At 36.7% G+C, this 17751-nt stretch overlaps 1 protein-coding gene across 2 annotated transcripts in view; it reads right to left on the bottom strand.

Annotated features, from left to right (window-relative positions):
- Positions 1-17751, bottom strand: part of LOC150103094 (RNA-binding protein 39-like) — a 356476-nt gene that overhangs the window by 17360 nt on the left and 321365 nt on the right. For both annotated transcript variants that reach the window (XM_090397583.1, XM_090397584.1), the window contains exon 14: positions 16036-16171. In XM_090397583.1, the coding sequence (XP_090253709.1) occupies positions 16036-16171 (136 nt within the window). The remainder of the gene's footprint in view (positions 1-16035; positions 16172-17751) is intronic.

The raw sequence follows: 17751 nt of genomic DNA, 5'->3' as shown, positions 1-17751 counted from the left end.
GTCTTGATGAAATCTTTCGCCTTGTTCATCGCTTACAGCACCTAAATTCTCGGGAAATCTATCAAGATGACTGTATAGGAAATGAAGCTTTATGCTCATGTTGCAACCTAGGCGCTGGAAATTTTCAAGCATCGTTTCGACCAGATCTTTGTAATTGCACACTTTTTTTTTGTTTCCAAGAATATTATTCGCAACCATCGTAAACGAAGCCCAGGCCTCTTTCTCAATTTCGTTCATAGAGTTGATGAAATTTGGGTCTCTCATTAAAGTTCTAATTTGTGGTCCATCAAATACACCGGCTTTAATTTTTTTCATAACTAAGTCGTGGAAATTTTTCACATATGTATTGGAAACAGTCACCTTGTAAATCTAAAGCATTAACATACTGCTTTATAAGATCTAGTTTGATGTGTAGAGGTGGAAAAATGATTTTTTCTCTATCAATTAAAGGTTGATTTATAACGTTCTGTTCTCCAACATTTAAGGATATTCTAAGAGGCCAATGTTTCTGACTCCAGTGTTGGTTTCTAGCTCGACTATCCCAGAAGCATAGAAAACACGGAAACTTTGTATATCCTCTTTGAAAGCCAAGTAAAAAGTTCACCATTTTAAGATCCACACAGATGATCCAGTTATGGTCTGTATATTTTAATAACTTCAGAACCTTTTTAATGTCCTCATATGTTTCCTTTAAGTGGACTGAATAGCCAATAGGAATTGAGCCATATACATTCCCATTGTGTAGTAAGACACACTTGAGACTTCTGCTTGAACTGTCGATAAATAAATGCTACTCATTTGGATGATATTGTACAACACTCATTTCAGTTAGTAAACCTGACACATTGTTACAGTAAACAAACCCACACTCAGGTTTAAAATATTGTACACGATTACTTTCCCTGCTACGATAAAAAGTTATCTTCGTATCTTGCTAAAGTAAGTTTTTTTCATTTAATCTTGAAGCTAACAATTCCGATGATTCCTTTGATAGGCCCAAATCTCTTACTAAGTCATTCAATTCCGCTTGAGTAAAACGTTGTGGTCTAGAACTAGAAATTAAATTTTCATTGCCTAAATAAACATCCGGGTCTTGCTCTTCAAGAACATCTGGCATATCCTGATATCATGCTCGTTCTCAAGTAAAGGAAGTCCTTTATAAATTGGCACGGCTATTTCATTGGAATGAGCAACTGGCCGAATTGCTGAGTCGAGATTTGGATACACAATTTTTTTCTTATCTTCTTATTATAACCAGAAGTCTGAACTAAACAAAAATAGCAATCATCTACGTGATTTTCGGTTCACGACAAATCATCGGAATGCCAAAAGCTAATTTTTGGCGTTTTCCCTTGCTCCACTGTCGTGAATTTTCTACACATGACTTACACACTTTATTTGGAACCCATGACTTGTCCTGATCTGCAATTTTTATCAAAGTATGCAAAGTACACTTTCTTAACGAAATCAGTGATATTTGTCCTTTGACTGGAAACAGTAAAGCTGCCACAAATGTAGCAGAAGGAATCTACACTATTGACACAATTTCGAGTAGTAGACATGATGTATTTTCTTCACTGCTGACTAACATGCAATTAACAAGACAAAAAAAACCAGAGGCTTTATTGAAACGTTATAAGTGCTCATACTTTCACGATCGATTAACGATTGACTGATTTCGATCGTTCTTTGTCCGCTATTACTATTATTACTATTACTACGGGCAACTCCAGGGAGTCATTAGACTCATCAAGGGAGGCCCCAAATCATATTCTTCACAACTATCTGACATTCCTACAGTATCTATCATACCTCGCCTTAAACTCATTCACTGTCACAGCATCCACTACAGACTCAGGGAGCGCATTCCACTCATTCACTACTCTAAAAGTAAAGAACCAAGCTCTAACACCTTTACTAACCACACTTTTGCCCAGTTTCCATGGATGTCCCCTAGTCCTCCCACAACCAGCCCTGTTCTCAAAAATATCTTCTGAATTAATTTTATAGAAACCCTTCAGTAATTTGAATGTCTCAATCATATCTCCCCTCCTCCGCCTATCAACCAATTTTTGCAACCCACAAATCCTCAACCTGTTCTCATACGGTTCATTCCACAGACCTGCTATCATCTTGGTCACTCGCCTCTGGATCCTCTCCACCTCCTCCCCATCAAGAAGAAACCTAGGTGACCAAATCTGAGCACAGTAGTCTAGATGGGGTCTTATCAAGGCTCGATAGAGAGGAACAATAACCTGCTTGTCTCTGCTTGTCAACGTATTCTTCAGAAACCAAGTGATTTGATGAGCTGTTTTGGTCACTTTTGCAATGTGTCCCCTAAATTTCAATTCCTTATCCACCAACACTCCTAAATCTCGTGCCTCATCAATTTCCTGGAGCAGGGTTCCACCAATGCAGTAAACTGCCGCCAATCTTTTCACCCCAAAATGCATAACCTTACATTTTGCCACATTAAACTGACATCCATTCTCCTTAGCCCAGACCTCAGACCTCTCAGATCATTTCCTATATCATTTATGAACAAATTAAACAGCAGTGGTCCAAGAACAGATCCTTGTGGCACACTACTAGTCACAGGCCGTCTTGTGGACTCTACTCCCGAGTAAACCACTCTCTGATATCTCTCCGTCAACCACCCTCCTATCCATCTCACCAACCCTATGTCCATTCCCATATGCTGCAATTTACTGATTAGAATTCCATGTGGAATCCTGTCAAAGGCCTTGGCAAGGTCCAGTAGAATCACCGTAAACCCATTACCCTTATCCAGTTCAGCCGTCACTGTGTTATAATACGTGAGCAAGTTACTGAGGCATGACCTACCCTTCACAAAACCATGCTGTCCCCGATACAGTATCCCATTTTCTTCTATCCAATCTTGTATTTTCCTCTTGACTATTTTCTCTAAGACCTTGACAATGATTCCTGATATGCTAATCGGTCGGTAATTTACAACAGCAGTCTTGGAACCACCTTTATGCAGTGGAACTATTTTCCCCTCTTTCCACCCGCTCGGGACTAACCCAGACCCGAGACTCAAATTAAACAAAATGGTCAAGGGTACTGACAATTCTTTAGCTGCTTCTCGTGCAACACGAGCTGGTATACCATCCAATCCCACAGATGTATTGACATTGAGGTTATGCAATAGACCAGACCCGAGACTCAAATTAAACAAAATGGTCAAGGGTACTGACAATTCTTTAGCTGCTTCTCGTGCAACACGAGCTGGTATACCATCCAATCCCACAGATGTATTGACATTGAGGTTATGCAATAGACTACTCACCTCCACTTCATTAACCACAATTCCCATATAATCTACTGGTTTATTCGTTTCTGCAATGTCATCACCTGGATGATATACTTTTGCAAAGTGCTCACTCAGTAACTCAACTATCTCAACTGATTCAGTTACCTCCCTACATCGGCATTCTTTAAAATCAATCTGCCATGTACATTTTTCCTTTTACTTGCTACATATCTAAAAAACTGTTTAGGATTCTCTTTAGCCTGCTTGGCCAATGTTCTTTTGTAATCCTTTTTTGCTTTTCTTACCACACTCGTCACCCTTCTGGCCTGCGCTTTATACCGTTCATGTGCCTGCTGGTCACCCTTCTCCTTAAATTCCCTCCATAGTTGTTTCTTTTTTTGCAACTCAAGCTTAATGGTGTTATTCATCCATTTAACCCCTACTTGATTTATTATTCGGACTCTAGGTATACAGTCAGCCATTGCTTCATGCAAGCACTTCTTAACTACCTCCCATGCACTATCAACTTCTAGTCCTTGCAGTTGTACATGCCATGGCACTGAACCAATCAAACTCCTAAGCTTGTCATACTTTCCCGCCCGATAATTCCACATGTACCCTGTCTTAATTGAAAATTCTACACCTTTAGCCACCTCCCAAGTTAAGACCCTATGATCACTCTCACCGATTGGTGGCAATGTGGTCATATTTGTTACAGCCAAATCCTCAGATGTAATTACTAGGTCAAGCACTCTCTGACCCCTAGTATTTTCCATTACATGCTGTCGCAGATAGTTATCCCTTAATAACCGCATAAAATCCAGTTCCTTCCTCCTGTGTGTCCTCTCCTCACTCCAATCAATGCGACCATAGTTGAAATCTCCCATAATAATCACCCTCCTTCCACTCATTTCTTCTATTTGCTTGTGCATACTGTCACCACCATCTTTTCCATCACCTGGTCTATAGCAGCACCCAATTGTATATTTAGTTCTGCTAGCCACAATCTCACACCAAATGGCCTCAAATGTGCTCTTTTCTCTATCCTGCAATTCAACTTCTATTCTCCTTGGCTGGAGCTCATCAGCTATCATCAACAATACTCCTCCCCCCATTTTATTCTCTCTGTCATTCCTGAACACACTATACCCATCACATTCAATCCCACTAGTTATATCATCTACAGTCAGCCATGTTTCACTAATACCTATAACCTGTGGTCTGGAAGTGCCAACAATGGCCAAAAACTCTTCCTTCTTGTTCCTAATACTCCTAGTATTATTGTATATGAATTTAAGACCCCCATTAGCCCCAACCCTACCTTGATGCCTTATATTAACTATCCCACTCTGATTTGTTGTCCTTATTTGCTCTGGCATATTATATTCATTCTTACATTCAACTGCCTCCATAAGGACTGTATCTCTACCCCCCCCCCTAACAAATCTAGTTTCCCTGAATTTGCACCTCCACTACATTCAGCAACACTTTCTCAAGTCTTCTTACACCGTAACCATTCAAATGCAAGCCATCCATCTTATATAGATCCTTTCGCCCATCAAACTCACTCCACACATCCACAAATTCCACACCACTCGTCATACATAACCCACGCATAAAGTCATTTGCAATTATAGCCCTCCTTTTAAACATTTCACTGTCATACTGTGGCAAAAGACTAATCATTCTAACTCTCTCACTCTTTTCTTTTGCTACCTCAAACATTCATTCAGGTCTTCTATCATTTCCATTTTATCTCCTTTCAAATCATTCGTACTTGCCACAACAATCATTTATTTCACCCTTTCCTTTTGCTCTCTAATAGACGCAGTTACGTCCTTTATGGTCGCACCAGGTTGGTACGATTTTGTCAAATCCTCTACTAACACACCTCGTACTAACGAGTCTCCATACAGCACTCTATCCTTCATTTTGTTCATGTTCACATTCATACGTCTATTTTTCCTGTCATACCTTTTATTATTGGTTGGTTCATTCAGTCTACTTTTGTTCATGCACTCTAGCTGCTGTTTTGCTCTTTCTATCGCACTATTCAACAACGCGATCTCACTCAATGCATCTATCTCATCTTTTTTGTTCTCTGAGAAACCATTTATACTATCATTCACACTTTCTACATTCACACTCTCACAATTTTCATGTACAACCTTGCCGTTTCTTGTCATATCCCTATTTCCTTCATTTTGAAGGTTGACAAAAATATCACACTCACGATCCGAAATACACTTCAATTCCGCATTCTCCCTACATTTTCTACACACATTCAATCCTTTATCATCATCTAACCACACTCCGACCGCACTCCGCAAAGCGTACATTTCACAGCTAGTACACTGACTCATTTCTTTTATGCTACCGTTCTTTGATAACGATGGCGAACCTTCATTACTGGCCGCCATTTTCCTACGCACAGGTGCCATATTTATCTGTAACGTGTTTTGTCAAATTAAACGTTATAACACACCAAAAATAGACGCACTAAAATACGCAAGGCAAACAAAACAAAACTAAACAATATTAAGTAATTTGTATCGATAACTGAAAATGATACTTATCTTATCTGGAGCTTGCACGAACACTACTCATTACGAATTCATCTAGCGGCGACTTCCGACATAGATTATGTTATAAAACACTTCAGTACACTAACCACGTTAATAAAGCTCTAATAATATACCAAAATTAAACACTTAAGTCCATTAAATTGAATCCAAAACACCAATAAATCAACAAAAAACACAAATCTCTCAGGAGCTCTCCGATAGCACGACCGTTCACCAGCTAGCCTCGACACCGACAAATGAATGCTATGATGCATATATAGCATTCATTTGTTTTAGGCAGTTATCATCACCTACTTTTCATCACCTAAATGTATTAGGTCAGCTATCGGCCTCTCTCACATTCAAAGCGCCAGTACATGCCGTTGCAGGTTCTTACGCATTTATTCGTTTACTAACAAGCGAGAGCGGTGAGCACTCCGGTTCTGATCTGCGCACCGCTTTGAATAATAGGCTATATCTTCAGGAATTTTTCGATTTCTTGATAAAAAGTTAGGAACAGATTTTTAAAAGTACATACTTTCAGAAAATAATATTAAAAAATCGATTTATTTGATCCTCTAAATAGTACTGCCTCCTTAAAACTATCAAAAACTTACAAATTAGCAAAAAGAAAATACCATAGAGGAAAAACCTGATGTGATAGAGAAAAATGGGTTTGATATTTGAAATCAGCATACCGAAATTAGTAAAAAACAAATGTCAGATCATAATCAGCAGAAAATTTTTTTTTTTTTTTGTTGGCCGGTGTAATTCATTAGGCTTTTCTTCGGCTGCGAATTGAAAGTAAATTGAAATTGATAGTGTCAACATCACTAGGACAGGTTACTAGCATGTTGCTGAATAAGTCTGGTGGCAGGGTAGCTTACTTATCAACTCTGGACAGCATTTTAGATCAAAGCTTTTAGTTGCTTTGACCATAATTGCAAATAACCTAACCAATGACTTGGGTTAATTAATTTTATGTCATTTCCACCCCTACAAGATTGTAAATCTACAGTACATTAGTACCATGAGTGGATTAAGGGAGATAATTTATTATTTTCTATTTTTGTTAATTTATATACAGGGTGATCAAAATGCTCTGAACCTTCTGAAATACATCATGCAGAAGCGAAATTTGAGAAGAAAAAAAAAGTTCAAAAATTCACCACTAGGGGTATTGTAAATACGAAATGCATGGAATTTACATATCATGTTAACTCAGCAGGTGCAGGAGGATTTTAAAAGATGGACATGGGATTTTTCTCTTCATTCTGGTTGTTAATACTGTCAACAGTGATGGCACTAACCTTGCTCCAACTTGCTTTGCTTGTGAAACTGTACTACATAAACAAGTGTAATGTTGTTGCTGCACTCTGAATTTCATCACCTGAACAAATGTCGACCAAGTCTACTATTCCACGAGCTCTGTGACAAATGATTAGTCATTGTGAAGAAGTGGAGATTGTTCAGAGCTAGACATTGAAGAGCAACCTCTTCTGTAAACCAGTCAGTTCACAAATGAATGAAGTTGTCACCACTGCCATGGAGCAGACCATGAATAACAGTGTTAGTTTTTGCAATGCACGTACTGTATCTAAAATTCTATGAAAAATTCTATCCTTTCAAGATAACTCTGACACATGAGTTGCACCTGCAGGACTTTAAAAGTTGACTGACATTCACTTTAACATTATTTGCTAGAGTGGAGTTGGATGTTGAGTGGTCATGGATGATTTCGTGGGGGGAGATGAGGCTCACTTTCACTTGAACGGAGCTGTGAATACCCACAATTACCACAAAACCCGCAAGTAATCCAACAAATTACTTTGCATTCATCCAAAGTTAATGTCTGGTTGGGTTATATCTGAAGCTGTAAACACATTATCTGAAGTTAATGGGTTTACAGCTTTGTTTATCATTGTACCATTGTTCTTTGAGAACATTCACGAGTAGGGTCCTGTGACCTTATTGTAAATTGACTGCTATTTTATTTCCTGCATAACTGTAATAGTTGGTTTGGTATATTTAGACTGGCTAATATTTCACATAATTTTTGTCTGTTTATTTTAAGACTTTTTTTTTGTAATTAATAAAGCTACATGTGTTTCTTTTTGAAATTCTCTTCTCAATTATTAATTTTAAAGTAAAAAGTGAGTCTATACAAGATCAACCTTTTCAGAATCTATTTTGTTTTTCTATTAGTTTGTCTGCCAATACTGTTGGATTCTCTTTTAATATAATTTCATGTATTTTGTAGTCATTTAGTAGATTAATTCCCCCATAGTTATTAAAGTTAATTTAGCAGTAACCTGCTCAGTTACTGCTAAGAGGTATCGTGATATGATAAATAATTTGTTGTGCCACAGCTACAATCAGTGCCTGTGCATGGATTCAGTCATTTTCATGCAGGATAGGGACTTTTTCCACACACACACACACACACACTGATCGATCTGTACAGGAGATTCTTTGAGAACATTTCACGGAAACCAGAGTGCAGAAGCGATATCTTCTGCATGCCAGGCATTTCCCACTGCATGATCACCTCATTCATCTGATCTGATCTCCTGCGACTTCTGGCTCTGGGGATTTCTCAAAGGCAGGATTTATCAGGATCATCATGATGATTTGCCAGCACTGAAATATAGCGTGACGCAGCATGTGTACCTCACCAGCTGCATTCTGCCATTGAATACACTGTTCAAAGGATGCAGTTTGTGGCATACTGGGAAGGGCAGCACATTGAACAGTATAGCCTGTGAATGCATAATGGAAGTGCATAAAATGTGTTATTCATGCTTGTGTTGCTTTTCTCCTTCTTACACACACACAGAAAAATTACTGCATCTACATTTGGTTCATCATACAGTACTTCCTGGTGGTGAATTTTGGTACTATATCCTCCCCCATATATTGCTCCCACATGATACACAATATATTCCTGCAAAATTTCACAGCATTTGGATGACTGAGGTGCTTCACAGGTCTTATACAGGGATACTTTAATTTTGATCACCCTGTGGGTGTATGTTTTATTTTTATTTTTTTAGTATTTTTTTAAAAACTAATCTGAAAACCCTACTCTACAGATCAACCATGGAACTTTTTCAAAGCTACTGCAGGCATCCAATAAAAATGATGAGTGGTTTAACACCAGGAGATGGAATTCATCTCCCATGCCCACAGTGGGATTTGAACTTGTAGCCTGTTTGGAGAGCAGATATGAACAATACAGGCTTGCAAAGCATTTGAAATCTAATTAATGCTCTGATAGGGGTGGTTAATCCTATCTATAGTAGTGTATTATGTAAATCAAAGATGCCAAGAAATTATATTCTTGGTTTCATTCTTTATCCAAGTGTAAGCAAACCAAGTTTGTGCACAAAGAAACTTCATGACTGGGCTACTTGCATATAGAGGTTAATGACTTCACATCAATTGCCTTAGCATCCCGTAATGCAATACACATATTATCCTTACAGATATATAATGTTATGCATTATGGGAAGGGCTACTATCCAGATCAGTTTCGAACTTTATTGAGGTCTCATCAGTGGGAGCCAAACCCAGAAGTGATATCAAGGTTGAAGTAATGCAGAAGTGACATGCAAACTTTATTTGCTTACATTTGGATAAAGGATGATACTTTCTTGGCATCTTTAATTTATAGTATAATCAAGTGAAAAAACTTTCAATATCTATCTCTAATCCAGAGTATTTTAGTTTTAGTAATAAGGCATGACACCTTTTGACTATTTATATATGAAAGTATGACTTCTGCATAACTTCAACCTTGGTATCACTTCTGGGTCTCGATGATATCTCAATAAAGGCCAAAACTCAATAAAGGTCTGAGCAGTGGCCCTTTCCATAGTGCATAGCATTATACATGTGTGAAGGATATGCGCATTATATTATGGAATAGTAAGGCAACTGATGTGAAGTCATTAGCCTCTATATAAAAGTAGCCTGGTGGTGAAATTACTTCATGCATAAACTTTGTTTGCTTACACTTAGAGATAAAGGATGAAACCAAGAATATAATTTCTTGGTTTCACATCAATCTTTAATTTATAGCTATAACCAAGTGAAAAAACTTTTGATATGGTGTATTATGATTGTCAACTGCTTGTGTTCTCCTACTGATTTGCCTGTTTTTCAGGAGTAAACATGCGAGTTTCTAGGAGAGAAAACCATGCCACCTCTGTATGAGATTAGCTAACTCGCCTTCACCTGAAAGCTCTGATAAAGATTCTTTATGTCCTCTGCCAGTACAGTGCTATGAAATTCTGCAACATTAAGTGGTAAATATATCAAGTTCTATAGCTGATCAGTTGTCATTTCCATTTTATTTATGCTGCTTCATTCAAATGTAACGTAACTGACTTTTTATGAGTGTTAGTTGAGTAAACAAAGTGATTAATTGAATTGATATCTCATACACAGCACACTTCATTTCTGACATGTGTATTGCTATGCATTATGGGAAGGTCACTACTCAACCTCAATATAGGTTAAAAAACTCTTCTAGATAGTGACCCTTCCCACAATGCATAACAATATACATGTCTGAAAGGAAGTATGCTTTGCATTATGGAATACTAAGGTAACTGATACAAAGTCAACAGATGCTAAATAAAAGTAACCTAGTTGTGAAAATACTTCACAACTGGGTAAAAGATTAAATAAGAATACAATTCTTGGCAAGTATAATTTGTTTCCAGGATATTTCCTAGTTCACTGAGAATGATCCTCAGTTGCATATATCATGCACTTTTTAAGCATATTTGACTAAAGCTCTAAGTCTCTGTAGCACAGTCAATTTTGACAATGTTCTATACTTGGAAAGACCTAGGTTCAGAGTTTCAGGCAACAGCAGAGGGCCAACAAAAAATCCTAACAAAAATCTGAAGTAAAACAGAGTTCTACTCCTCAGGTCCATACTAATAATATAACAATACTAATAACAATAATAGTATTGTTATTAGCAAACTGAGTAACAACATTGAAGAATCATAACCCTGTATGTTCCTGACAGTGCTCTTTGCTAGGAAAATAAACAAGGATTGGACATTTACCCACACCATCTACCTCTTTTCCGTTTTAAGTCAAGAGTTTAAAATAATTAATGTTTTTCCCTACTTAAAACTAATACAAATGCATGTTTTAAATATTTCATTTTGCTAAAGTAATGTATTTTTCAAGCAACAATTTTAAAGGAAGAAGTTAAACTGTACAAGCAAAACCTAAAATAAAAAGTTTACACTAATTGTACTAATCCTATAATAAGAATATGCCCATAAGCCAAGCTTTAATCTTATCCTTTAGACAACTTTTTTATTTGAGAGAGAAAAAAAGAAATGTCACTAATATTAAGGCAGTTCCTATTATGTATCTGGAACAAGAGTAATTTTCTTAATGTGAAGTCCAATGTTTCTGAGTTTCCTAATGAAGAGATAACTAATATGATACCAAATATACTTCATAAACAGAGAAGGAACAAAGTTTAAAAATATTCTACATAAAGGGAGAATATTTTTAAACTTTTGTTTTTTATCATCATCATCAAATTCCTGCCATGTACCCTCAAGGGGTGTACACGATATGATAGTACTACATGAAAAATTGACATCATTACTAACTTCTATTTACAATTTTCCTCCAAATCAGTCTGTTACTCGTCAAGACTCCAACATTACCAGATCTTATATTTATATCGTCTAAGGCACATTGTACTGTATGAATCCACCTATATCTTGGTCTTCCTCTGGGTCATTTTCCTGCCAACCTGGCAGAGAACACTTGTTTTGCTAATCTTTCCTCGCCCCTTATGTTTAAGTGACCACAGAACCTGAGATTAGCTCTGCTAACACATTCCTGGATGCTGACAATGTCAATATTCTCGTTTTTAATATGATATTGCCATTGATGCCATCGGTTCACCCACTAATCTTTCTCAAGACTCTCATATCTGTGGTCTCTAGTCTTTGGTCAAGTGTTTTACTTCTGACCCAGCTCTCAGACCCATAAGTTAAAACTGGTTTGAACACTGTCTTGTATACAGCTAATTGTTTCAACTAATTTCTCTCTTATTCCATATGAATTTATTCAATTGACTTCCTACCATACCAGCTTTGTTGATTCTGTTGTCTATTTCCATATTTAATTTACCATCTTCAGTAAAAATCGTGCCTAAGTAGCTGAAATGTTTTACTTGTTCCACAGGTTCGCCGTTCACAACACATTTGACATTTTCAACAATTCTACCTATTTTCATTGTCTTTGTCTTTTTAATGCTGACCTTCATACCATATCTATTATAACAGTTATTCAATTTAGTCAGGGAATCTTGCAAACTTGTAGCAGATTTATTTAGAAGTATAACATCATTCGCATAAAGCAAAGAGCTGATATTAACATCTCCAATTCTGATATCATGTTTAATATCACTTTCCTTCATAATTTGATCCATATATATAATGAATAACAGAGGGGATAATGTACATCCTTGTCTCACATCATATTTCACATTAAACCATCTTCCTGTACTTCCCTCAATTCTAACTGCTGACTTACAACTCAAATAAAGACTAAGTATTGCTTGATATAATGCCCAACTGACACCATATAACTGTAGCGTATTGAATAGATTCTCTCTTGGAACCTTGTCATATGCCTTTTCCAAATCGACAAAACTTAAATACAGATCTCTGTTATATTCCCATGCTTTCTCGACTATTTGTTGTAAAGTGAAGATCTGATCCTGAGAGCCTCTATTTGACCTGAATCCAGCTTGTTCTTCATCAAGCTTTTCTTCCACAATTCTTCTCAACCGTTTCTCAAGTATACTTGCATATATCTTACCAGGAACACTCAACAGGGATATACCTCTGTAATTCTCACATTCAGTTTTATTTCCCTTTTTATATATAGGTACTATGAGAGCTCTACTCCAATCATTGGGAATTCGTCCCTCTGTCCAGGCATTCTGTACTATGCAGTGTTTAGACTTTATACCACCATACTTCAGCATTTCTAGTCAAATATCATCTACTCCTGCTGCCTTTCCACATTTTAAGCCTTTTTTGGTTGCTTTTTCTACTTCAAGTGTGGATATGCATTCCTGATTGCATTCCTGGTGAGTGTTTTTTATCACTCTGCTGTCATCACTGCTTCTTTCATTTAGCAAATTTTCAAAGTAATTACTCCACACTTCAAGGATATCTTTTTCTCCCGTTTTCATTTCACCTTTATCATCTCTAACTCCTTTTACAGCTCTTTCCTCCATTCCTAAGCTTCTTCAACAACCTCCAGAATATTTTGCCACCTTCTTGATATTTATTTTCGATGTTCTTGCCAAAGTCCTCCCATGACTTTTGTTTAGCTAGTTTTACACACTGTTTAGCTTTTTTACATTTGTCTCTGTATTCGATAAGAGCACAAGCTGACTTATTTGCCAGGAACTTTTGATATGCTTTCTTCTTTTCCTTCACTGCCTTTTTAACTTCCTGTGTCTACCATGGAGTTCTTATTTTTCTATCCTTGCAGACAACTTCACCACATGCCTCTCTAGCTGAATTAATCAGGGTTTTCTTCAAGGCTTGCCACTGAATCTCCAAGGTTTGGTTCCTGTTCTCAAACTCTTTCATTTTTCCTTCAACAATCTTTGTGTATTTTAGTCTACAGTTCACATCTGAGAGCTCCTCAACTTTTATTCGCTTTAAAACTTTCTTACATGTCATTCTTTTCAATATGAAATTCAATTTTATCCTGCTCAAGACTAAATAGTGATCACTTCCAATTTCAAATCCTCTGTACACCCTGGTGTCCTGCACCAGGGAGAAAACATCACTATCAACAATAACATAGTCAATGAGACTTTTCTTATTCCTTGTCTCTTCTCTCCATGTGAATTTGTGTACATTTTTATGTTGGAACATGGTGTTAGTAATAACCAGCCCATGTCCTGAGCAGAAATCCAACAGGTATTTGCCATTATTATTAGCTTTGCTCTTTTCTCCAAATTTTCCCAAAACATTTTTGTATGTCTGACAATCACTTCCTACTCCGCTATTTAGATCCCCAACAAGGACCAACTTTTCCTTTTTCATTGTGTCAGTAGCTTTCTCTAGAGCCTCAAAAAATGCCTCCACTTGTACCTTAGTAGAGCCTTCTGTGGGACCATAGGCACAAATAAGTCTCATTTTCCAGTTCCCCATTCTGATATTTGCCCAAAAATCACTCTACTTGACACTGCCTGCCATTCAAGAAGATGAGCCTCGTATTTTGTGTTGAATACTATGGCTACCCCTTCTTTTCCTTAATTGTCATTGCCTGAATATAACGTTTTGTATTTATTGCTCAGAAAGAACTCACCGGTTTTGGTCTTTTTTGTTTCGGTCACCCCTATTATGTCGATCTGGTACTTATCTAATTCCTCGGCTAGCTCCATTTCTTTGCCATTCAGACTTCTTATGTTGATAGTACCGATCTTTAACTCTGGTGATGTTGAGTTGGGGCGTGTTTTCAGATTTGTTCCAGTAGCTGACTTTTCGCTGTTCACTTTGGTTCCATGGCGAAACCAACAGGGGCCTTGTTTAACTGGGTGAAGCCCCAGCTGGCATGAAATTTTGTCATGTTGTACCATTTGTATTTTGGTTTAACCAATAGGAATACAATTTGGTCGGCTAAATCCCAAATTGCCAGCCCATTCTCGTTCGTTCAGTATCCAGGTAGATACCCAACAGGGTGCACCATGAGAAGGTGAGGATTGGACATTAGGTCAGAAGCGCTGGTCGGTTCTCCGCATTCCTTTAAAGGCTATGTGGAGGTCTCCTCTCAGTTATACAGCTTTGACCCTTAAGCACTCGAGAGGCAGCTATGAACGTGAGATAATCCGATTACTGTTCTCTTCAGCGTGAGGATTTATCACACCTTCTAATGGATATAGCGGTCAAATTGCACTGTTTATCCCTGTTCTTTCAATAGGTGGGCTGAATCATATCCAGATTTAGCTGGACATCTATAGTCGTCCTTGCCATTTGGGAGGTTAAGTCTGCTTCTAATGGAAAGATGTTGTTTTCTTTTCTGGAAATAAAATTTAAAAAAATGCTAGATAGATCCTTTCATGATGCTGAAAAAGAATGAGAAAATAATACATTTAAATGTCAAATGTTATAAGGAATCCAAACACTAAACAAATAAGTATGGAAATAATCTGAGTTTGGTTTGGAATTACAGCTGAGACAAGTAAATTAAGTCTGATAACCGTGTGTGTGTGTTTTCTCCAGTTGGTTTATCCATTTTGCAGGAAGAAAAAGAAACATACAAGGAAGGCTACCACCTCCATATGAGAAAATCACAAAGAGGTGTAAGGTTTTCTTATTGGCACTTGTGGCACAGAAATAATTATTGGAAACACATATTCACAAGATTAAAGAATAATTATATTAGTGCAAATATTTTGGCCTGAAATAAAACTGGACATCATTGGTGCATCAGCATGACCACAAGGTGAAGCTAGAAAAAGGAATGTTTATCTTATGATTATACTGATGCACTGATGATAGCTTGTTAATTTCAGGCCAAAATATCCACAGTAATAAAATTATTATTCTTTATTCTTGTGAATATGGGTTTCTAATAATCATCACAAAGAGGTGTGTTTCACAGCAAATCTTTTATAGTGATATTCATTATTACAGCAAATGAACTTAGATTATGTACTGGATACAATTTCTGCCATCCTTTAGAATGTATTCCCTTGTTATATTGCCTAAATAATATAATCTGCAGATTTTCAAATCATATTTTAATAAGTTTCTTTTTTTCTTCATCGTTGGGATGACAAACTTCCTGTATATGCTAGATTACTATAAAAAAATAAAAAATACTTGAGGAAAAATTTCCTGTATGCTAGATTACCATAAAAAAAAAAAAACTTGAGAAAAAACTCTTTCACACCTTTGTACAATGTCTGAAGATCAGCTGAGAATAGCTGATTGCACCAAATGAGGTTTCAAGAGAACAATGAGACTGGTCTTTAAGAGTTGTAATGGTCTTGAACTTATGAACTAATCACATTCAGTGTGCTTTTTCAAAGCATCCTGTTTACATTTTTGAATCATCCTTGGATCTCATGCATTAAATTATGTGATTTTATTATAGTTAAAAAAAAAAACATTTGAAACTTACACTGCAGGATCAAACATGTTGGACAACATGAAACACTGGGTGGCAATAGGTGGAACAACAGTTTGCTGTGCTGGGAGACTAGGCGAAGTCATTTGTAGGGCATTTACTGCTACTTGAGGTAACTGAAATCCAGTTCCTGTTTTAAATATAAGATTGAATTTTTAAAGTGCAAGAGGTGAGGAAGCATGCATTTTTGAGATTATTTTTATGAACATAATCTATAAGTTTTTCAGCCTTTTTAATACACAACCCACCAAAATCCTAAACATATTTCCCAAGACCACATCTGTATCATTCCTGAAAAAAAAAAATTCATGATCAGATACTTTAACAAAAAACAAAATTATGGTTATTTAGAGTTGATGCTGTGGTATGGTAGTCAGGCTATGAGATGATAATATTGTCTTTTTTGGGAAGGATAGAAAAGACATTTTGTTTCAGAAAGAAAAAAAACACTTGTCTGAGAATAACTCAAATTCAGTTAGAGAAACAAAAAAATACCAACTAGAAAATGTTCCCCACATCCATGACAGAATTTAAACTCACTTCTTTCCCAAGTAAATCCAATGAAATTTAATTGGTCTACACAAAATCAGCCACCCGACCAACCATGCCAGCAAATGAGGTAATCTCTGGTTCTACTTCCATGGTCTGATTACATCCAAACACTTGGATAAATTTGGAAAGTAAATACTTGAATAATTGAAACAATTCCTTTATTTAAAGTGAGCAGAGATTTTGAATTCCTTCATTCAAAGGCTTGATACTACCCAAGCCTTGCTTCTTCCATGAATTGTAAACCAAATTAGTCCAAACAAAAAATTAGCATAAAATTTGCTTGATAAAAACTCCAGTTCCACTTAAACTGCACGACAGTTGTAATAGCAGCATAAATTATATTAGTAAATCCTGAGTGGAGAAGGCCAAGTACAAAAAACTTCCCTCTGCCCAAGCAATTCCTACCATCTATTCCAGAATGATTTAAGCTCTTTGTATCTCCTAAAACAAGTGACACCAGGCCCAAAGGAAAAGAAGCAGTGGTTGGAATAATCAAATTGCAAAGATATGGTCAAGTTTTAGAAGTACCTGCTTCAGTAGAAACAGCAGTATTATTTATTTCTGTTCTCAAAAATGATAGATTTTGGAAACTGAAATGTGAAATATTCCCTATGAAAAATTTCAAATCAGTAGGAAATCAGGCAAAAGAAAGCAGTTATTTAGGTTCTTGCCACAGATAGGACAGGATGCAAACCCCTCAAAAATAAATGAATTCATCAGCATATATTATTATTAGTAGTAAGAGAACCCTCCAGGGAGTCAGGAACTCATTAAGGGGAGGCCACACACTGCATGTACCAGCTATCATACTTATTCTTGAATTCATTCACACTGCTTGCACACAACATTCAGTGGCAATCCATTCCAATCATGCATTCTATAAGAGAAAAATTTACCCCTCATTCTCTTCTTGACAGCATTCATTCTCAACATTCAAGGATGCCCTCTTATTGCTTTCTCCACTCTCCATAAAATGAAAAATTCCATTTACTAAAATCCTGTATGACCCTTTCAGAAGTTTGTAAGTCTCAATTATATCACCCCTCTTTCTCCTGTTTTCTAATGTCTGCAATGTATAAATTCTCAATATGACTTCATAATCAGTATTCCAATCCTGATATCATTTTAATACTCTCCTTTGCATTCTCCCTCTTTCTC

The sequence above is a fragment of the Typopeltis vanoorti genome, chromosome 9, assembly GCF_054136105.1.
Source record: "Typopeltis vanoorti isolate ZY-2024b chromosome 9, IOZ_Tvanoo_1.0, whole genome shotgun sequence".
NCBI classification, from domain to species: domain Eukaryota; kingdom Metazoa; phylum Arthropoda; class Arachnida; order Uropygi; family Thelyphonidae; genus Typopeltis; species Typopeltis vanoorti.
Note: the sequence above shows the minus strand (reverse complement) of the source record. Positions and strands in the feature narration are given on the sequence as shown.